Source organism: Mercenaria mercenaria, chromosome 10, assembly GCF_021730395.1.
Source record: "Mercenaria mercenaria strain notata chromosome 10, MADL_Memer_1, whole genome shotgun sequence".
Taxonomy (NCBI): domain Eukaryota; kingdom Metazoa; phylum Mollusca; class Bivalvia; order Venerida; family Veneridae; genus Mercenaria; species Mercenaria mercenaria.
Window position 1 is genome coordinate 45,128,356 of NC_069370.1, and position 23,590 is coordinate 45,151,945.

Genomic DNA, 23,590 nt, shown 5'->3' on the forward strand with positions numbered 1-23,590 from the left:
GTTCAACATCATAAAACGGAGTGTCATGTGCAAGAACCAGTTCCCTATTCTGATGCTTGCTGGGAGGGCATTCCAAAGCTTTGGAGCTGCATGCTTGAAACTCTTGTCACCATGCTTTACTGTTCGACTCCTCGGTACAACCAAAGACACTGGGCCATTTGCCGACCATAAGTCTCTACGAGGTTTGTACATGTCCAGCATATCGACAATGTACTCATTGTGCATGGCTTTGTATGTAAGTGTCAAGATTTTGAACTCAATTTGGTGCTGAACCGGAAGCCACTGCAACTCCTTCAAGACTGTTTAGATGTGATTGTATCATGGAGTCTTGGTTATGATGCAGGCCGCTTTGTTTTTACATACTGAAGTTTTATATTCATCTGTCGAAGTGAAAAATAATTACAATTTCAAATTATTTTTACATACAGAAAATATCGCCTGTAATTTGACTAAAGAGATGTCAACAGAGAGAATTTGCGATGTTACGTCTTTTTACTACATTAGATAATTACATTTCAAGACAATGTAAATGCAAGATGTGCAATTTCATTTGAATTACCTGTGAGGGAAGTTGACAGTTACTTGCGGAGAACAGGTTTGTACTGGTATAGAATCCAGGAACACTGGTTAGGTTAACTGCCCGCTGTTACATGACTGAAATACAGTTGAAAAACGGCGTTAAATCCAAAACAAACAAAACCTTTATTATTCAAAATGTTCTACTTCATTTGCCAGTTAGGCAGAAAGTATTTCTCATAAATTCATGGATGATTCTTGCGAAATTCCTGTTATGTTAAAATATGTACAATTTGTTATTACTTTTTTTTCAAAGAAACGGATTAGGCTCTATTTGGTATGTATATACTCACAGCATGATGTTTCCTTGTGCTTATATTGTTCATTTACGCTAACAAATTATTAAAGGGTATAACAATCTATATTTCCATGAAAAAATGAATATCAAGCAAACATTAATTGTAAAATGATAGAATGATACACAAAAATCAATTTAGTGTCAACTATATTATACGGCAGAAAAATAATTAAATTATTTAATGGTGTTCAACTGTTAGTAGGATGGCCTCTGCTCATGCGTATAAAACTAGGTCTTAAAATGATAAAAACAATATTGCCGTTTTTGGACGTCTTTTTACAATGCCAATTTTGCGCTTATTATGTGCTTTGGTGTAAAGAAGTTGTACTGAAGAACGAAAAAGCTGTTAAATATTGTCTTAACACACTGAGAAAACCCATAAAGGGATAAATGGATTGTTTCATTTTACCCAAATTTTATTAATGTAACTACATTTTATTTCTTGTGCTTCAGATTTGCAACTTTAAAAGCATTTGAAATATTAAAACCTATATGTTTTAACGATACTGTTCAACAAAAAAGCAAATTGTGAACACTTTATGCGCTGTTTATTATTATTATTCTCTGAAACTGTCAAAATACGGAAACTGTGCCGATAATTTTTTATCCACATTTATTTCAATATAATAAGCCCGAAGTACACAATGTATCTTCTCCTTTATTACGAGAGATATCTATACCTCGTCTGAACTGTTTTGAATTTCGCTTGTGTCATTTACTGGTGCAGCGTTACTGAAATATATCATAAATATATCAATATATATCTTTTACATTTGGTACTTTTGTAAACAATATTATAACTATTTTGTCAAGAGTTTTTATTATAATTTTGCCATTGCAAAATGAATGCATTGGCAAACAAATGCATTTTCTGTGTAAATGGAATCGATAGAATAGAAAAGTGTCGACAAAAGTCCCGTAATAACAAATAGTATTATGCTAATACCGATGCAAACTAAAATACTAAATAACTAATGAACCGTCTATTTTAAAGTGAGAGGACTAATGTTTATAATAGGACTTTGGGATAAAAACTGTCAGACATACAATAATTATTCATTTCATCCGCTGTTAACCGCAGATTTCATTAAACAAATAACTTACAGCATTTCACATCTTTCACAATGACGATTTCTACCTATAAGAAAATAATGCAGATATACTTTTTTGATAATCGTTTGGAAAAACTTGTGTAGCTTATTACCTGGCTAATATGTAAATAAGAACATGTGTATATTAGTGTGCAAGAAATATGTTGACCTCGAGAAATATCATAAATAATGTCATAAATAGGATAATGATCCTTTGAAAAACACTTTATCAATTTTAAGATCTAGAGTAACAGTAATATAAACTCTTTCTAATGGGAAAACCCAGTTAGTGTCTTAGTGTCTGGCTGCACGACTTTTACAAAATTTGTGGCATTAAAAAATTCCAAGAAATGATAAGATAAATACAGATACCTCGCATTCTCCTCATTATCACTGTTATATAACTTGCATAAATTGTGATCAAAATAATTGCCACTCCCAAAATCACGCTAACAATCACAGAATTGGTTTGGCGGACACATTCTGAATCTTGCAATGTGTCTGAAATGTAAGTTTAAAAATGGCTTACGTGGCGTTTATCAAAATCTAAGCGGGGTTTTCCGAGTTTATAGTAAAAGCACAAGCAGGAGATGCCTTTCAATAAAAATGAATTTTGAGACTCTCATTTGTATGCTTCTTGATGTACATCACAGTTACAAATAGTTAAGCGACACAGTAACTTTTTTCAAACTGCTAATATAGGAGTTTATAAAAAGATAAATGATAAAAACAGTTCGCTTGGAACCTATACTTTGATAAAACGATATAAAGGACAACTAGATTCTTTGTGTTTACTCTGGGTTGTAAAGGACAACTAGACTCTATGTGTTTCACTCCTGATTACGACCATAGAGTTTACAAACGCTGGAGTTCATGGGCTAAAGCATATCTTGTTAAAATGTATCTATTATAGCCAAATCAAACGTATCCTTGCATCCTCTGTCACAGTTTTTTTATTCTCGAATGACCTCTTATTTTTGAATTGTGTAATATTTTATCTAATACGTTGTGTTTCGGAAAATTATGAAGTTTTAATGCAAAAACGGTTTTCCTTTTTAATGTCATCACGTTTTAATTATGTTGCCTTCAAAACAACATATTCTTTTCTTTAAAGAATTAGATTTGGAAATTCCCCTTAACATATATTACAAATTACAACAGAAGGGAACTTTGAGTAATACATTCCAAATATTGAAAATAACCCTCTTAACTTCGTGTTTAAGTTCTTATTTAAGGTTCCTGAAAGCAAACAGGAAGCTGCAGGCGCTTCGGAACAAGCAGCTAAAGACCAAAAAAAAACCAAAAAAAACCAAGACCACGATCCAGTAGAAATCAAAGTGTGTCAAGAACACACCCTCCGAAAACGAAATCCTTCCGCAGTGTATGTATGGATGCTTCACATTCACACAAAAATAAGAAGTCAATATAAAGCAGTTGGACAACAATGACATCAAATGTAGTTTCAGGCCTGCAAGTACGAGAGCTTAACGTACACGTACTTTTAGCAACAACAACAAGTTGCTATGAAGGGGCATGATCAGTGAAAAGAAGAAAAAATCATTTAGAGGAACGTCCGAAACACAATTTCGTACTGAAAGACGTTTGTTATTGATTCAGTAAACAGTACAGTTAATTTACTCGCTTTTCGAAGTATCAAACTTTACATTCTTCGTCTCCTCAGTGTTGAACATTTGCTTGTCTAACATCTAAGATTTTAAATGTTGAAGAATATTATATGTACAATATCATACCAGATTTAGTCTTATACACTGTCCTTTTCACGATAAACATACTCGAAGGTGCTTTATATAGCGCAAAGTCAGCCACTCAGGGCGCCAACTTTCAACTTGATACTCGTACAGACACAGAGCGATCTGACCAGAGATAAAGAGTGAGACAAAGCCGCTAGAGAAATAATTATTATGACCGTTTTCTTTTTGACACATAGAAAACAATGCAGTGAAAATTTAAAGAACGGTTTTCCATTTCGTCATAGTCCCAGTTTGTTTAACTAACACAATGAATTCATTAAATGCTGGTATTAAAATCACGTGGTTAATGTTGGCATATATTAAAGTGCACAAATTACTGTGTCAAATTTTCCTGCAGTCGTTAATTCTAAACTACAATACAGTATTCGCAATAAATTTAAAAGTTATAATGGACATTACAAGAGCTACGACACAAAAGGAGGGACCGTATCTGCTCGTTCTTCCGTTTTATTATCGGCTTCTGAAAGTGATAATAGAAGACAAATGTGCCTAAGAAAATTCGATTCCGGATTGCGGCTGATAACCAGATAAGTGTTCAGCTCTGGATAATTTACTTAAATCAGTTCTGATTTCAGCAGTTTCGGCAGAGACTGGACCATGTTAAATAATAAATCTTGAACGCTTACATATTACATACCTGAAACTGGAAGAATAAGTCCAACCATTAGCAGATGCAAAAACGTATTCAGTCCATGTTTTCATAGATAAAGGTATATATTTAAAAATCATAGGCATTCGTTATCTATCGATGAAATCCATATATTAATTAAGTTCTACTTTTTTTTTGCATATATTTGAGTATAACCTACAATGGGAGAATGGGGTATTTACGAAAATAATCATTCATGACATGGCGAGTAGCTCTGTGCATAAATATTTCTCTGTGTTATCGCATAGCTGTTCTTTATGAAATAATTTATATCAATTAAACGAACGAGATTCTTATACATCAGAGAATAAGACGTTCGGTTTACAGACGCAATACATGCACATTTTGAAAATGTGGAAATTTAGTCAAGTTGATGGTCTTAGTTGCACCAAACGCTTTGCTTTCTGGGAGTAAAAACGAATACTTTCGGCATCATAACTATAATAATATACTTACCAACAATTATAAGCGTGGCATTTCTGGTTTCAGAGAAATCACTTCCAGAAATGTTGCTTTTATACGTCATTTCACATCTATACACTCTAGCATCATGATAAGTCATCTTCTCTGTATTCATCTGTAAAGTCAGGTAAGTGTTCAGTGGGTTTTCTTTATCCAGTATACCACCAACAACAAAATCCCTGTCATTGCAAATGTCTTTATGTAAAGCTGGCACTCCATCGGCTTCGATATTTGCTATAGTCTGCCATCCTGAATTTGTTTCTCGCCGTATCTGTATGCTATATAAGAACTCAACATCTGTTTCTGTAACCTGACATGTCAATAATAGCTTTCCTGTAGTTCCTACTATAACTCGCGTCTTTGAAAAAGTGAAATTCAAGCCGGGAGCTGAAAAGAAAACAGGAAGTTCAATGTAATATTGCGATGACAGGTCATGCGAAAGTCTTGACTATGCAGATAAAATGAAACAGTTATTTATTGCTCAGTACCTGTACTTATCTTAATCAATGGTCCATGGATTACTGTTTTTGGCCAACGCTAAAATAGAAACAGTGAAAGTTTACATATAATCTATTCGAAATTGAAAGATTGAGTTTAATCAGAAGTAGATGCATAAACGTGTTTGGCCCATGCTTTAGTAGACAAGAGTTCTGATAAAGGCATATTTTAATGATAACTGGCATTTGGTATTAAGTAACATACGCTGAATTTTGAGGTCTGTTATGCATAGCTGCGAATATGTCTATCTACAGAGATTGTCAGTCATAACACGTGAAAGTACGTTTAGGGAAGGATCTTTATGTATAAATATGACATACGATATGACTGAGCATCAGCGGAGATAACACTGGATTTACAGAATTAGCATATTTATATTTTGAAAATGAAAAATAGTCGCGTTGATGATCTAAATTGTACCAAGTGCTTTGCTTAGTAAAAACAAAAATTAATACTATCAGCATCATAACAAAAAGTAATATATGTTCACCCTCAATTAAAAGTGTGGCATTTCTGGTTTCAGAGAAAGCACTTCCAGAAATGTTGCTTTTATACGTCATTTCACATCTATACACTCTAGCATCACCATAAGTCATCTTCTCTATATTCATTTGTAAAGTCAAATAAGTGTTCAGTGGGTTTTCTTTATCCAGAATACCACCAACAACAAAATCCCTGTCATTATCAATGTCCTTGTGTAAAGCTGGCACTTCAGTAACACCTGCTTCGATAAGTGCTATTGTCTGCCATCCGGAATTAGTTTCTCGCCGTATCTGTATGTTATAGAATACATCAACGTCTGTTTCTGTAACCTGGCATGTCATTAACAGCTTTCCTGTAGTTCCTACTATAACTCGCGTCTTTGACAAAGTGAAATTCAAGCCGGAAACTGAAAAAAAAGGAAGTTCAATATAATATTGCGAAGACAGGTCATGCGAAGGTCTTGACTATTCAGATAAAATGCAACTGTTATGTGCTGCTCAGTACATGTAGTTATCGTTATCAATTGGTCCATAATGTTGTCACAGATAGTGATAATTTTAAATATTCGTTAAAGCTAGACATAAAGGCAAGTACTAAATGCATCACATACACACCAAAATAACATCTCTGCTTTCAAATTAGTGTTTGTTTCTTCCTTTATGTTGACCAGAATAATAGTCTTCTAAGGTTTACTTATTGTATAAAACAAATACGAATTAGTAAAAATAAATAATCACCATATTATTTTATGTTGGACGGGCATCTTAGTAGAACCACCGAGCTTCCGTACGCCAGCTGGATGATTTCCCAACATAGAGAATTCAAAGCCAAAAGTGACATTAGAGCCCACATTGGTGTTAATGTTGCGGAACTCGAAATTTTACTGTTTTATATTGATTTAAACATATTTTATTCCTTCCTTTTTATGACAACATATACAATCGACATATACAGAACATAAACAAATCATTCTAAGAAAGGTAAAAGGGTTGGACCACAAGTTCAGATAACAATAGTAGATCGATCCGTCCCCGAAGGTATATTTAAAGGAAAATTTTATATTATTGATTGCATTGTATTTTTATGAAAAATGACAATGTAATTGGAAGAGTACGAAGTTAAGCGTTAAGCGAAATGAATAACAACAATGTTGGAGAAGAAGTAGAAATGACGTAACTGTAGAACTTAAGGTTGTTCTGCACGTTTGAATCGAAAATTTTTCTTCAAGGTGGAATTTCATCTAACACCGATTTTTCAAAACTTCATAATATACCTAGAAAATTCAGCAAATAAAAATATGGTCGTGTGCTTGATTTATTTTTTGCTAGACTGATTTGAAAAATGTGGATCTCACGCAATTTTTCATAATGATAGTCTACGAGAAAATCATGACTTTCATAACATTTTCGCGAATAGAAATTCTTCTACAATGTAGATTTTGATGAATCTTTTCACAGTTGTAAATACACATACGGCCTATAATTTGGTGAAAAAACATATAGGTCCGTATGCTTATTTTTGAGATATTTGACCATGATTAAAGAGAACCGAATATTTCATGCTAATTTTGAGACATAATTTTGAATTATTTAACTTATACGTTTTAATGTCATATGTTGGCTATAGAAATATCGTAACATTGTCAATTCATTTTTGTTTTTTCTTTTTGTTTGTGTTTTTTTGGGTTTAACGCCGTTTTTCAACAGTATTTCAGTTATGTAACGGCGGGCAGTTAACCTAACCAGTGTTCCTGGATTCTGTACCAGTACAAACCTGTTCTCCGCAAGTAACTGCCAACTTCCCCACATGAATCAGAGGTGGAGGACTAATGATTTCAGACACAATGTCGTTTATCAAATAGTCACGGAGAACACACGCCCCGCCCGAGGATCGAACTCGCGACCCCGCGATCCGTAGACCAACGCTCTACCTACTGACATTGTCAATTCAATAGATTTATTCACAGGTTGTAATTAATTCATAAAATGATTTTCATTTCCCCACGCCAAATCCAGCGTTATAGGACATTTCACATCCATATACTCCAGCAGCATACAGTGTCATTTTCAAAATGTTCAAATCTAAAGTTAGATGAGTTTTGTGTGGGAATTTTATATCTAATATTCCACCGACAATAAAATCCTTGTCACCAACTATGCCTTTGGTGCATTTATTTTACTTGTGTCGACAACTGCTAACATGTCCCACCATGGCATTTTATCGCCGTATTTTTATGTTATATACAATAGAAACATCATTTTCTGTAACATGACATGACATGAAGAGATTTCCCGCCCGTTTAGCTCATTAGGGAGAGAACGGATCTACGGATGGCGGGGTCGTGAGTTCGAGCCCTGTTCGAGGCGTATGTTCTCCGTGATGATTTGATAAAATCTCTGAAATCATTCGTCCCCCACCTCTGATTAATGAGGGGAAGTTGGTAGTTACTTGCGGAGAACAGGTTTGTACTGATACAGAATCCAGGAACACTGTTTCGGTTAACTGCCAATACTGTTGAAAAACAGCGTTAAATCCAAAACAACAAAAATGAAGGGTTTCCTTGAAGCTCCTAATAAAACTCGTGGCTTTGATAAAGTGAAACTCAAGATATAAACTGAAAATAAACAGCAAAATCAGAGATAGGCCATACGAAAGTATTGACTTCGATTTTAAAATGTTCGTGTTATTTTCTGCTCCATACACGTGCCTTTGGTAACAGCGTTAAAACGCAATCTATTGTAAATGAAACGAAGATTTCTTTTCAGTTGGTGAATACTAAATGGTATTTTTGATCTTGATTATTTTAAATGTTTGTTTAAATTAATGTTTCTTACTCGAACAAAATAAAGTATATGAAATGTGGTTTAGTTAACAATTGTGTGGCTTAAATTATGTTCGGTAGGTAGAGGACTTTGAATATTTGAGAAACACGTTTTTTAATCACTTTGGCAATGTCATTTTTCATCCAATCGATCTGTTCAAAATCTTCTGTTAATATATACATCTCTCAAGCTATAGTGTCGTGTTTGTCTCTGAATATTATCCAGAACAAATACTCTAAAATTCACATATTAATATAACAATTTCGAACCGATGTGAAAATATGGCCGATCATGGTACATGAACCTACTATTTAGTTTGGCGTAACAATTCAAAATTGTTTTGCAAAATACGCCAAACATAGCATCAAGAATCAAATATGTTTGCAAATACATAGTTACCAATTGCTGTCCTAGCGGCCAGCAAAAACACAATATAAACAAAGCCAACATTATTCTTCTACGACCTGGCTTGTTTTGCCTTCTGTGAATGATCTTTATTTGCATAAAGCAATGACATTAGTGTATGTGCTTGCTTGCGTGCGTGTGTGCGTTTGTGTGTGGTCACATTATACTGACACCGTGCTGACCAGTCAAAGTACTATCCTCTTAATGCTGAGCGCCAAGCGAGGAAACTACTAGTACCATTTTAACGTCTTTGTTATGACGCGGACAGGGATCGAACCCACGACCTACCGCACTCGAAGCGGGCGTTCTACCACTAGGCTACCGAGGCGGTGTTACAATGATATAAATCAGTCAAAGGTTTATGATGACGTAATTTAGCTTTACAAATATCATACTTACAAAATATCAGCAAACAATATGATTTATAATACTCCACAAACGTTTGGATAGATTGTAAACATAACGATATTCTGACAACACAGAATGCACTTAGGAAGACCCTAAAGAGTGTTCTTTTGTAAACTCGCTAAAAGGATTGTTCGTGTTTAATTGTTTGATTTATGAAACATAACTTTCAATTGTTACAATTTGTGAGTCAGTAGATTTGTAAAGACATATTGTCCTTGTTTTAAAATGTACAATATAACGCACTTACTAATAAATATGACGATGTGTCTGATAGCTCATTAATATTCGATCACAAAATCTGATAGTCACATTCGCTTGTTAGTGTAGTAATCAAGAAATAGTGTACTATGCTTTTAATTTATAACAACGCAGTTCAGAAAGACTCCATCAGATAATAATAACAAACTCCAACCATGCGTCTCCAGCTTGCCAAGATTCCTGCTCAGAGGTTGAGATTGTAGAAAAGATATGTGGATAATTCACCAGAACAAAAATCAAATTACATTTACTTTGTCTTCAATAAGGAATGCAAAAGGACACTTTTAGTTTACTGACGACAGTTTGTGAATTATTCAGTGCACCGTAGCTACACTGAGGCAAATGTTGCAGTTGTCTCATTTATACTTTGAGAGGCAATTAATAAACAAGTAGTAAGCCTGACTTCGTCCCATATGTTATTTATAATTGTATCACATATCTATACTACTTTTTGCAGATCAAATTGCCGTTTCGCCTTTTTTAATTGATAGAATTTTACCTTTACTCCACTAAAGCAGCGATGTTGAAGCTATTTTTGGACCTCGTCTATATATGTAACTCCGCCCTTAAAGTATTTTTTATACGAATAAATTGAATGAACTTGTTTGCATTGGCTGCATGACACGAAAAATGCTGATTTACATGCTGTTAGAACGGATGTTTAGCCGGACTGTAACAGATGTACTAATCTTCATTTAAAACTTAAATGAATCTTGCCACAATGCACACTACATTTAGGCCGCGTGGCTGTGAAAAACAAGACGCACTCTTATATATTACAGCATTTGTCTGCCAAATTTCAGTACCTTTTGCTGCAAACTTTTCCTTTAAATAATTTATCTCGTGTTTAGCTTCCACAATGAATATATTTAACGCGGTAAATTCTCGAAAGAAATTGTTATCGCTGGGTTTACATGCTGGTTTTGTTGCAGATATGAGATAAATTCAAATCCTCATTAATTTATGTAAAAATTATCATAATTCTCCAAGATATACTGAGTGCATCTAGAAAAGCAATTTAGTCTTCAGCAATATTTTTAACCAAAGAAGCCTTGCATTGGTAAATGCAAATGATGGTTTTACACTTTATTAACTGTGTGCTTGTTTAAACGTGAATTTAGACCCTTGATATAATTCAAATATATATGTTCACGAAAATTATAGAGGAAAGTATGAAAAAATCGAGGGTAAAAACGTAGCGTTTATAGATGTACTGAGCATATTACATTTCTGGAGATTTAAACATATATGTATGTACTTAACGCTTATAGCCTTTCGTTATGAGAAAAAGAAATCAAACAACACCAAATCATATAAAGAAAGAGTTGTTTCACTTGAAAATTGAACAGCATGTAAAACATGTCTATTACTCTACGAAACAAGTGTCCTTGTACTGATATAAACATTGAATTCAGGAAAAGGACTGCCTAAAGGGGCCCCACTTCCGGACAATTGAACGCCTTTAAAAACTCCATTTTCAAAGAAATGTTACATATGTTTATTTTGATGCATTTGCAATAGCATACGAGTGTTGAAATTTCACATAACTAGGTGGAACACAGTTTTCAGCAATTGTTTATTTTTTATTGTTTTACAAATGACATTCATTTTCAAAGGGGGACAATTTTTTCAGAATATCTTAAGTATCCGTCGTACGGGAGTGTACGGCAGAACATGTAATAGTCAGGTAAAATATTGGTAAAGATGTTGTTCGTTTATCAAATATTTCTGTGTTTTGATGATATACTTCTAAACCTTAACACGATTAGCGTTACACATCTGTGCAAGCGGTAAAACCAATCACTTTAAATGGCGATGAACTGTGATTTATCCTCAATTATTTTGGTCCTGTTAGATTGACCGTCACAAATATAAAACAAACTAAACCTCGGTGTGAGTCTATAACTGGTTCTTTCCATGAAAGAAGACAAGGCTTATCAACTGCCTTTGTAAATAACTGAAATAGTGTTTAAACGACTTCGAATAAATAGTAGATAATTCACATACACGTAAACCCCACCAAAAAAAAAAAAGAATAAAAAACTAGATATATAATGGAGTTAGATTTGCGATAGTTAAGCTACGGAAGTTAGAATAACAAATGAATATGACAATTAGATCTAAAAGTGTGGCATAGCTTGAAGATTCAATGATACCTTTCAATAAAACCTTATATACATTGCGTGGTTGGAAATTTCGTCGATAATAATTGTCATAACAAACAAAAAACGCTGTTTCCATTTGAACGTAGTTGAAATATACTATATTATACCTTTAAAACAACATAATCTATTATCACCTTATTGAACTTTACAATGTATGCAAGTACGGCGATATATACTGGGCTTGACATTTCAAAGAAAGAGTCAGAGTGCTCGCTTTGCGTGACGTCAAGATAAAGAAAAAAGGAAGCATTCAATGAATGAATAATTTATTGCGGATGGGGCGGGGTTAAACTGTCAGGATTACTCCAAAAATTGCTTCAGCTTTACGATTTTTATGACGTTAACGTGCAACTCTATTGATTTCAAAAAAGTTGAAGGGGCAATTTGATCTGCAAACAGTAGTATAAATTTTGTCAATAATACGGCTTGTTTTTTTTTTCACAAGTAAATAAGAACAGGCGGAAAAAAATCTGCATTGTACTTTTTGGTACTGTATGTTGCCGGACTACTTTCATTTAATATGCATGACATGAGACATTCTATAAATAGCGCACATAAAAACTACACTGATTTCTATCTTAACATCGATAGACATTGAAGACTTCGTTCAATAATAAACAAAAAAGCAAACAAAAAAACCAAAATGATTTAAGTATATAATAAAAGGGTCATTATAACAATAGCTAGATAGCTAGTTCTCGTGGATTTTGCTTGCGCGCCTCGTGTGATCATGCAAAAACAAATGCCAATAAGCCATACATAGTACACGAAAATGAGTGGTTCGAAAACATAACCAGTTTTTATCTATAAAATTGCTTCTTTGTGTACCACTTGTTCAATATCCACAGTACACATTTTCCAAACTGTGCGTTTTACGTATGAAATGTGGAATTGAAATGGGTTAGTATATTTTCCGTTTATGACCAGGTTCTTAAAGAATACCTAGTGGTAGGAAGAATGAACAGGCATTTTATACAGGTCTGGTGCCAGTTGTAATACTAACAAGAAATACTTAAATTGATGGGCGCGAATTGAATAAGACAAAAGTAAGAGGAATTCATATCATTTGTGTGTCTATCATCCATCTACTTTCAAACAGCAATCTAAACATCACACTTAACAATTTAAATGGTTCTTTTTGTTCGTTTATCTGCAGCAGTTTCAGGAAGACACTTCTCTACCCAAAGATCTTAATCGATCGTTGTCACACCCTATTATTGTGATACTCAGACGTATTAGCTCTTTTTGTAAATTGATATAGTTGGATTGAACAGGGTTTTTATTTATTAAACCTGCTATTATTTTAGCTTTATCAATATTCAATTAAAGATACTGAGGAAAACGTAGCTTTAAAAATACATTTTAAACACTCTCATTAAGACAAACGCTTCGTCTTCATTTCATCACGTGCACCATAGAAGATGAAAAAATACACCTCGTCCAATCAGCAGAGTTTGTATACATCTTCATTTGATATAATTTTCTTTAATGGTCATCAAGTAGTCGCCAAGGTCACAGATGGCGTTAGCCGAAAAATTGGCATTGGGCAAAAAAGCGATAAAATATTTTACTGTTTTAGCCAGTTATATTTTAGTTCATAGACATACACTGTAAAGTCAAATCATCACAATTTTTTGCAGATTCGAGGCGTTTACTGTTTCCAGAAGGTTTTGGTCAACGTAAATTGCATTGGTAATTTGTCATTTCTCAAAGAGCTCTAATGTCATAATAAATTAATTGACATTTTGGTAGAATTGTTTTAAAGAAATAAATGCATATCAGAAACAAACACACACAACAAGAACACGCTGGGTTCTAATTGTAAAATGGTTTTACATATGTTTTGGGGATGTAAAACATCTTCAACGGAAATTTAGAAAGGGTCCAAATGTCAGCGCTGTCTGGTTTACAAGATTCCAAGCGATAAACCGATTTAGACTGATTAGGAACAAGTAGCGCTCGGAATTAGCGCTACCTAATGATTTGATTCGGGCTAAAATCGACGAAATCACTGACTTAATTTCTATGTGTTAAAAGCAGCAAAATGGTGATAATTGCCCCCCTTCGTTATAACCTATCGGCAAAAAAAATTAAATGATAAATCTATCTCTTACTCTGTCATTGTTAACTATTGAATCTTGGCATGAATATACATTCTGCAGAACAGACAGTTCAGTAAAATTGTATTAGTAAAGCTATGGTAAATTGAGTAAAGCTATTATTGTAAATTGAACAATTTTCTTGTATCTAAGATTTAAAATGTTGATGAATATGTGCCCTGCTTTCCTCTTTTCTCCTCGCTGTTTAGATTAGTAAGGCTTCAGTGATATCATCAGAATTGTCTGCCACTGGGTCGCAAAATACAATATGATATCAATATAAAAATTACAAAACAAAAGTAATAGGAAAGGAAAAATATAAAAGCAAAATGTTTTGATACAGTGATTGATTTCAGTGAGTGTAAGGCGAATTTAATGGATCACCGGACAAATATCTTAATACTCTCTTAACACCCTCTGCCATTCCGATAGTAAATCATGTTTTTGTCCTCTAAATATATAGCTTCGTTCGCTGTTTCGTTCGGCCTCTGACAATACTATTAGGTTATTTAACATTTTTCTGTACAATACGGAGATATATTTGGACGAGTACCCAGCTGAGAAAACCATATTGGACGAGCCGTTAGGCGAGTTCAATATGGTTTTCTCAGCTGGGTACGAGTCCAAATATATCTCGTATTGTACAGTACAATGTTAGATAACCATTTTATTCTATATCTATTTTATCTTGCTATAATAATAGTTTAAATTAAAAATGTTTCACTGAATATTGTATTCCTGCCTTTTCTATTTTTTCCCAGCTAGGTATGAGTGCAAATATATATTATACAGAACAATGTTAGACCTTAAATAACCTTTTCATTCTATATTTATTTCACTTCATACGTAAATATACGTAATTCATTGAATGTTTTTTTTTTTCTGCGTATCACCATTAAAATAAGTATATAGTGCAACCTCCCTACAACAGCCATTTGGCGATTTGGGTGGTAATAATACTTGGCTGAGATATTATGCCCACAAATATTGTCAGCAAGTTTGGTGAAGATCGGATGAAAACTGTTCGACTTAAAAGAGCGGACAAAGCTAAACTCACTGTTTTTCGAGTAATTCAAGGACTATAATCAAAGAGTGCCTGGTACAATTTGGCTGGTTATCGAAATTTGCCGAGATGTAATGCCCACAAACATTGTCAGCAAGTTTGGCGAAGATCCGACGAAAACTGAATTATAGAGCAGACATGTTTTTGATGCTGACCGCCCGTCCGTTGCCATTCATAATCTTCTCCATTTTGTTTCTTAACCGTTAAATAAAAACTGCTGAGGTAGCTATTCAGACAGTCAGGGCTGATACCAATTTCTAGGTTTTGTCCGGAACGGCTTCTTTAAGCGACTTTTCAAATATTCCAACATCTGATGATCCTTTTTACTGTATTTTTAAGTTTTTGATTATAAACGAACGTTTTAATATCTAAATCAGATAGCATTGTTATCCCTTGACTCGTTTTTGTGTGTTGTAAACAAAAAAAACCTCAAATTAAATCCAGATCTCAAGACGCATAATCAAACTCTGTACATAGAGCGCCTACTTCATCCGATTTACATTCGGAACATTTTCACGCGTTTCGGGCTTTATCGTATGTTTAACATGGGACTGTTGAACCGTCCAAATACAGAAAATACAGGATTGTTTGTACGCGCGTGCGTCCAAATTCAGAAAATACAGGATTTTTGTACGCACGTGCATCCAAATACCGTAATATATTGTACGGTCACGTGTTGCAAATGAACGTTCGCGATTGGATAGATAAAATAGGTATAGAATAAATAAGCATTGCGAATACTCCTGAATTCAGTTGTGAATGGATACATGTACAAATAAATGTGATTCGTGTTCTTAATGGAGAAAATTTGAAACATCTATCGATTAAGGGCTCAAACACGTGTAGTATTTCCTAAGGCCATACGTTTATGACATGTTCGTACAAAATTTAGACGGAAATAAAAATTTTACGGCGCAAAAATTACCTTTGTGAAACATGAACACAGTCGTTTGATAGTGGATAGAGACTGTTTTATTCAATTGTATAGCTGTTGTACGCTTTTAGTTTAGTAAATAAATTATTTCTCAAGCTGTTTTGAAATGCGCGTTATGAATCGAGTAGAGCACGCAATAACAGAAAGAAAAGAATCAACACAAAAAAGCAAGTGGAATGGAAAGGTAACTGCATGGCTGACGATATATACATTTTTTCTACTTTTGTGTTTGTTTGCAGGTTTGGCGATTAAATTTTGAAACAAGCAACAGTACTGGACTATGTATCTTGCTTTGGAAGTTAGTGATAACGTCTCAATGTTACTGTACAAAATAGCAAGTTGTGAAATTTACACACAGAGCTTCAACCACACACAGGTGTTATTCTTAAAGTTATTCTCAAAGCTATTGCACTTTCAATCAAACAATCAAAACTAAGTTCTCTCTTAAAAAGATTGTTTGTTTGTTTTTGTTTTTGTTTTTTTTGCATGGTTTTCCATATCGTTTAGTTAACTAATAAATTGAATTAATAAACATGCTAGTTCATTGCAAGCTATCGCACGGTTATATGTTAGCATACGTCAAATCTTCATTTAACTATAGTGTAGTATTCAGCAACAGAAGTTAAAGTCATAATAAAAATTGCAAGAGCTACGAAACAGAAGGAAAAACTGTACCTGCTCGTCCTTCCGTTTTATTCTCGGCTTCTGAAAGTGATAATATAAAATATATGTGCCTAAGAAAATGCCATAATTTTGTTATCAAGGCAACAAAGAAAACTGTATCAGTCTATCTGAATAAGATTTAAACACATAGTTCTTATTTAAAAAGGCATTAGTGTCAAAGTGGTTAACAGTTTGGCCCTCGGATTAAATTCCAGTTTGCGGCAGATATCCAGATTAGTGTGCAGTTATGGCTACTTTACTTAAATCAGTTCAGTTTTCAGCAGGATCGGACAAGACTGGCTTTTAGCGATCAACCTTGAAAGCTTACATATTACTAAATACTTTACTAAATTGGAAGAATTAGTCCTATAAGTAGCAGATGCATATACATGTATAGTCAATAGGTTATATATTTTAAAAAATCATTGGCATTTGTTATTTGATAATGTAATCCATATATCAATTAAAACTATGTAATAACGCCAATGTTGTTTGTACGAAAATGAACGCTTTTTTCCCTTTCTATTCAAAACATCAAGTGAACATACATATTGATTTTTGTTATGCGTAAGTGTGAAATAACATTATTTCGCAAAAATTAAAAAGAAATATACAATGCCAGTTGAGATTTGCCCTGTTTAATGGGTCTTTTTGTTCCTTAGATAAATCTTTAACAGAATATATGAAAACCGAAAAATGTTATAAAATGTTGCTCAAATGTGATTGACCACCTTTAAATATATAGGCGCCTTTAAATAATTATTTTCATGCACACATACTGCAAAAACTTTTAAAGAACAGCATGAAAGTGATCATCTAGTGACACGCCTTCAATTCCAATTCATTGTTTGTCTAATGTATTTCATAAATTTAAATACAACTCAGAATTGTAACAAAATAATGCCATCTTTAATTTATCCTTTTATTATGTCTTACTTGAAGCAATAACGAGACCTTTTCCGATAATATAAAATAGATTATAAACAATTATACATATTTTTTGAAAATCTCTGAGAACTTAATCATCGTTACGTTCCAAAATACGCACTCTAATGATCGAGAATTAATTCTAATGAAAACATATTAAATTGACTTATTTCATATATTTCCTAAAATGCAGCTATTATGAACATACCATGATAGGGCATTACAGATATGGCACTGCAATCCTTGTCTCACTTTCCATTAGGATAAACTAGGTATACTTGCATGTTTAATTTTTGTGAAAATAGATGTTTAGTGATGACATATGAAATGCAAGATCTAAAGGTTCAAAACAATACTGCAATGAATATTCTTAACCATGCTGGACACGACTGATTCTGCCTTTGCGACCAGTACAGATCATGATCAACCTGCACATCTGTGTAGTCTGATCATGACCTGCACAGTCCGCTATTCAGTCAATATCTTTTGGCATGCACCCCTTTTAACAGTTAATGATACTGTCCTCAAAATTGAATGATGGACAAGTTTATTAAAGCAGGGTAAAGGTTAATACCTATTAAATGAAACCGTAAGTCGTCAGTCTTTGTTGCTTATTAGTATAATATATTATATTCTTTGAATTTATTGAGGTCTTATACGTTAGACTTTTATTAACAAGATGAATATGTTGAAACGTACAGAGATCATAAACAATGATATCTATATGAATGTAACGGAAGAGAGGTTATGCATATCTCCTTGTCTTATTGCATTGCTATTCTTGTTACATAAGAAAGACGCTATTACTGTTATACATGTATATATAGTATATTCATAAGGGAATCAGACATCAGTTTCAAAAAGCGTGCATGATATAGTTTGGATAATCTGGATAATGTAGACATATTTCGTTTACTTGGTGCTGCGCAACTTAATGATAAACGTTGTAATTTCGGGTACCTAATTAATGCTTTATCATGTTACTAGATTAATAGAACAGTAAGAGCTTCCAAAAATGTTGCTATATGTTCTGGCATTATCGTAAGTCATCTCCTCAATATTCATTTCTTAAGTTATGTCATTGTTAAAATTAATGTGATTTCTATAGAATTCCACTGGCGATTAAAATCCTGGACATCAACAATGAAATTATCTCAAGCTGTCATTTGAGAAACACTTGCTTTTCATGTCAGCCACGCAACATAAGATATACTCGGTCAAAGAAGAAACATTCTTATTTACGATTTGGCAATTTGTAAGGTGTAGAATTTGAGCTACAATCATCGACTAGAAATCGATATCCATTGATCTTTTTTATCAGTGGAGGTAATTGAAGTTTAATGTTATGATGATACTGTTTATTACAGGCTTTTAGATCACACTCGATAAGCGGCTATCATGACGCCCGATGGACAAATAACCTCGTTGGAAAGATAACCCTGCTATATATGGGAAAGTACAGTTTTTTTTATTTATTTCTATTGATATGAAGCCAGTCCTTGAAATAAACCTTACACTTTTGTTAAAAATGGCTTACATTTACAATTTCTGGTCTGAAAACGATTGTTATATTTTTAGAATTCCCTAACAATTTCTTCAGTCTCTGTTTATTTCATTGGATATATACATTGCATTGCATGTGTATGTTTTTTCTTATGACGTTTGTGATTATTAACACAAACCAGTGCATATCGTTCGCGTTAGTGGAGATAAATCCGTTGACGGCCATTTACAGGCCTGAAACCTCTAGCAAGTTCATAAATTGTCCTCCGATTACTACCAAACATCTTACTGACGTCAACGACAGAAACGTCCCTTTGCGCCTTATTTCGCTCGGCCTCTGACAATCTAGGCATTACCAAAACTTCAAAATTCAGTTGTGAATCGATACATGTACCTAAAAATTTACATAGCCAATGAAGTCTACGTGCAAAACAAGAAAATTGGAAATTGGCCGGGTTTTTTTTAAACAACAGTCGATACAGGGTTCAAACACATGTAGTACACTGACGAGATATGAAAATGCAACACACATATGCCTGAATATATTTGTACTACAAAAAGCATCACCTTGAAATGTTCAACAGATACACATCTCGATATTCTATACCCATTGTCTGTTGTGATGATTAAATTTGAACACAATGGGTATCGAGATGAGTATGTGTTAAACATTCAAGGTGGTGGTGTAAAAAATATAGTCAGGCATATGTTTGTTGCGTTTTCATATCTCGTCAGTGTATTAAAAAGACCATAAGTATATGATACAATGTATCTACGTACAAACTTTATATAAAAATAAAATATTTACGACACATCAAAGAATTGGAGGTTCCTTTTCGGCTAAGTACGTATTACTAAGCAGTGCAAATACCTTAAGTCGTTAAGTGTACGAATGAAAGTGGTAAGAAGTCTGAAAGATTGATTGTTTCAACCGTAAGTCTGCCGTAAGTTTCTAATTAGTAAATGAATTATCTATCGAACTCCTCCTAAAATGAGCGTTTTAGAATCAGTCTGACAGAAAATAATAGAAACAGCAAGTCGAATGAAGGAGATTACTGTATGCCCGCAGATAAAGATCTAATTTTTTTGACATTATTATTGTTGGCTTCTGAAAGTGATAGAAGAACATATTTTTGCGTACGAAATAGCCACCGTATCTTTGTTATCATGGCAATCAATCAACTGTAGTGTTTATTAGTATATTTGAATAAGGATAAAAGGCATAATCGCTGCTTTATGTAGGCATCAGTGAAACAGTGGTCAACAGGTTAGACTACAAAGCTAGCGGTCCGGATTTGCGTTGATATCGTTGACATCGTTGATGCATAAATATGTTTAATTAAGGCTTTTATAAAAAGAAAGTGCTGATAAAAGTACATTTTTAAGATTCGTAAGCATTTGTTATTAAGAATTATGAGCTTCATATTGAGGTTTGTGACAAACGATGCGGGTAAACATCAGAGGAGGAAACATCTGATTTACATACGAAACAATTTTTTTTAATTTTGAAAATGAAAATATAGTCGCGTTTATGATCTAAGTTGTACTAAACGCTGTGCTGTGGTAATAAAACTAAATGTTATTAGCATCATAACAAATTGTATATTTACCAAAAATAAAAAGTGTTGCATTTCTTTTAATTGAGAAAGTGCTTCCAGAATGGTGACTTTTATACGTCATCTCACATATGTATACTCTGGCATCATCGTAAATCATCTTCTCTATATTCATTTGTAAAGTTAAATGAGTGTTAAGTGGGTTTTCTTTATCCAGAATACCACCAACAACAAAATCCTTGTCATTAACAATACGTTTATTTAAAGCTGGGTCTTCAGTAACACCTGCTTCTATAAATGCCAAGGTCTCCCAATTGGTGCTTGTTTCTCTCCGAATTTGGAGGTCGTACACTACTGAAGCATCCTTTTCGGTAACATCACATGTCATGAACAGTTTTCCTGTAGTTCCTAATATAACTCGCGTCTTTGACAAAGTGAAATTCAAACCACACACTGAAAAGCAGGATTGTATACTTTACAGCTCAATGCGATACTGAGAAGATAAGGAATGTATGGCAGCCCTGGAGGGACAATTGATTTCCGTACTTCCCACTTCTGACTTGTAACTTTTGCACTTCTCACTTCCAACTTCTTGACTTCCTACTTCCTACTTCTAACTTCCGCACTTCTGACTTCTAACATCCACACTTCTGACTTCCAACTTCCTGACTTTCGACTTCTGATTTCCAACTTCCACACTTCTTACTTCCGACTTCTTGACTTCTTACTTCCTTCTTCTAGCTTCCACACTTCTGACTTCTAACTTCCGCACTTCTAACTTCCAACATCCCGACTTTCGACTTCTGATTTCCAACTTCCACCTTCTTACTTCCGAGTTTTTGACTTCTTACTTCCCTCTTCTAACTTCCGCACTTTTGACTTCTAACTTCCTGACTTTTGACCTCAGATTTCCAACTTCTACACCTCTTACTTCCGACTTCTTGACTTCTTACTTCCCTCTTCTAACTTCCGCACTTCTGACTTCTAACTTCAACACTTCTTACTTCTAACTTCCTGACTTCCGACTTCCAACTTCCGCACTTCTGACTTCCAACTTTCCCTCTTTGGAAGTTGGAAGTAAGAAGTGTGGAAGTTTGAAGTCGGATGTAAGAAGTCAGGAAGTTGGAAGTCAGAAGTGCGGAAGTTAGAAGTCAAAAGTGCGAAAGTTAGAAGAAGGAATTAAGAAGTCAAGAAGTCGGAAGTAAGAAGTGTGGAAGTTGGAAATCAGAAGTTGAAAGTCAGGAAGTTGGAAGTCAGAAGTGCGGAAGTTAGAAGTCAGAAGTGTGGAAGTTAGAAGTCGGAAGTAGGAAGTCAAGACGTTGGAAGTGAGAAGTGCAGACGTTGGAAGTCAGAAGTGGGAAGTACGGAAATCATTGTCCCTCCAGGGCTTCCATAGGAATGTGAAAATATTATTATTATTTGCTGCTCAGTATATAGACTTATTGTAAATGAAAATGTTTTAACTGGTCCGCACTCAATGCTGTTACTGATTGTGATAACTTCAAATGTTTGTTTATGCTAGGCATGAAAGATTTAAAAATAATTACCTAATGTTGTCTCAGTGGTCAGCCAAAAAACAACTAAAACAAACGCCATCATTTTTCCTCTCAGTCCTGGTTTGTTTTACCTTCTGTGAAAGAATTTTAATGTCATATGACGATGCTATGAATTAATCAAAAGTATACTATAATATTTAATCTTGTCTGTTTGATAAAAACATGTAACCAATTCCGTAAATTCTGAACAGTTATTAATTATCAAACACTAACGTGCATGCAACCTGTAAAATATGCACACATTGTATTTAGGCGAAAGCCAATCAGTTACAATGATTTAAGATGCATACTTACATAATATCAACGCAAAACATATTATATGATTTGTAAATCACCATAAACGTTTTAATATAATCTAAATATATTCAGACGTTTATCTGGAGGCAGTGTCCTTAAAAACAGACCATTAACTATTGTAGACTGACCATTGTGAAATTAAAAGATTGTTAATTATTACTGTTTTCTATTGTGAGCTTAACTGACTCATGCTCAGTTGAAAAAAATAATTTTCAATGAATCAGTTCATTTATACAGGCATAATGTCCTTGTGTTTTAAATTAAACAATTTAACGTATTGACTAATTATGTTTTATAGCCGCATGCAGACATTTGTTTATGAAATCTAATTCAAAAAATATTCTTTTGATTTATGAAATATAGTTTAGATGGAAGTAGGAATAAGTTGCGAACATTTCCGTTCAAAAATGTAATGTTTCTTACACTTACTGGGACAATAGTTTGACAATATTACTGCATGAAGACTGAGATAATTTAAAAAGACATGTGGTTAATTTACCAGAACATATTCGAACGAAATCAGTTTTCATTTAATGTAATAATATCTGTTATAAGATTTTTTTGAGAAATAGAATGCAACCAAGCAAAATAATAGCAGCCTCGGTTTGATTGTCTGTTCATGATCGGCAATGAAATGTGCAACACCCGTCACGCCCCCTCTCCCCCCAGCACTGGTCTAAGCGGAATTCTATCACAGTATAATTGAGTGTAATCCATGACACCCATAAAATGTTACCATAATATGAAATGATTCAGTGCAAGACTTATTACTTACGCAACAGATATATTTACACATTGGCAATAGCTTTATCAGTGCAGTTGGTTCCATCGTTGTTTAAGCGGTGAAATCTGAACGGTAGGACTTAAAAACATGGATGAAATGTCATATTGTAAGTATGATTTAAAGGCAATAACCATTTATTTAACGACTTGAATGATGGGTAGAAATGAAGCACAAGAGAGCTTGCTTTGTAGCACATGATTTCATTCACAAAATGTATCCCAGTGATCTGCAGTTAGTTAAAACACTTTTGTACAGTACAGTAGGCGGATGAGATTCTTGCTAGTATTTGGAAATATTTCATCAAAGACTAGTGTTTATCTG

At 33.8% G+C, this 23,590-nt stretch overlaps 1 protein-coding gene across 2 annotated transcripts; it reads right to left on the bottom strand.

Annotated features, from left to right (window-relative positions):
* Positions 1-53: 53 nt before the first annotated feature.
* LOC123544252 (uncharacterized) lies at positions 54-22,277 on the bottom strand. 2 transcript variants are annotated; one of them, XM_045330318.2, is made up of 8 exons: positions 22,180-22,277; positions 20,687-21,085; positions 16,659-16,688; positions 5,837-6,235; positions 4,843-5,235; positions 2,338-2,466; positions 1,979-2,012; positions 54-1,606 (listed from the first exon to the last, which is right to left on the bottom strand). In XM_045330318.2, the coding sequence occupies exons 1-8, from the start codon at positions 22,229-22,231 to the stop codon at positions 1,549-1,551; spliced, it is 1,494 nt and encodes a 497-aa protein (XP_045186253.2). In that variant the 5' UTR covers positions 22,232-22,277; the 3' UTR covers positions 54-1,548. The 2 variants fall into 2 exon arrangements, with proteins under 2 accessions (XP_045186253.2, XP_045186254.2); XM_045330319.2 differs by lacking the exon at positions 16,659-16,688.
* Between the last annotated feature and the right edge of the window lie 1,313 nt (positions 22,278-23,590).

Bases quoted from the DNA above. Each gene is read 5' to 3' on its own strand.
- LOC123544252 (XM_045330318.2), bottom strand. From the start codon at position 22,231: ATGATGGCGTTTGTTTTAGTTGTTTTTTGGCTGACCACTGAGACAACA. The intron at 6,236-16,658 runs GTACAGTTTTTC...CTTTTTTTTCAG, and splicing joins TAAAACGGAAGGACGAGCAG to TTTCCGGCTTGAATTTCACT. The intron at 1,607-1,978 runs GTAAGTTATTTG...GATATATTTCAG, and splicing joins TGTGAAAGATGTGAAATGCT to TAACGCTGCACCAGTAAATG.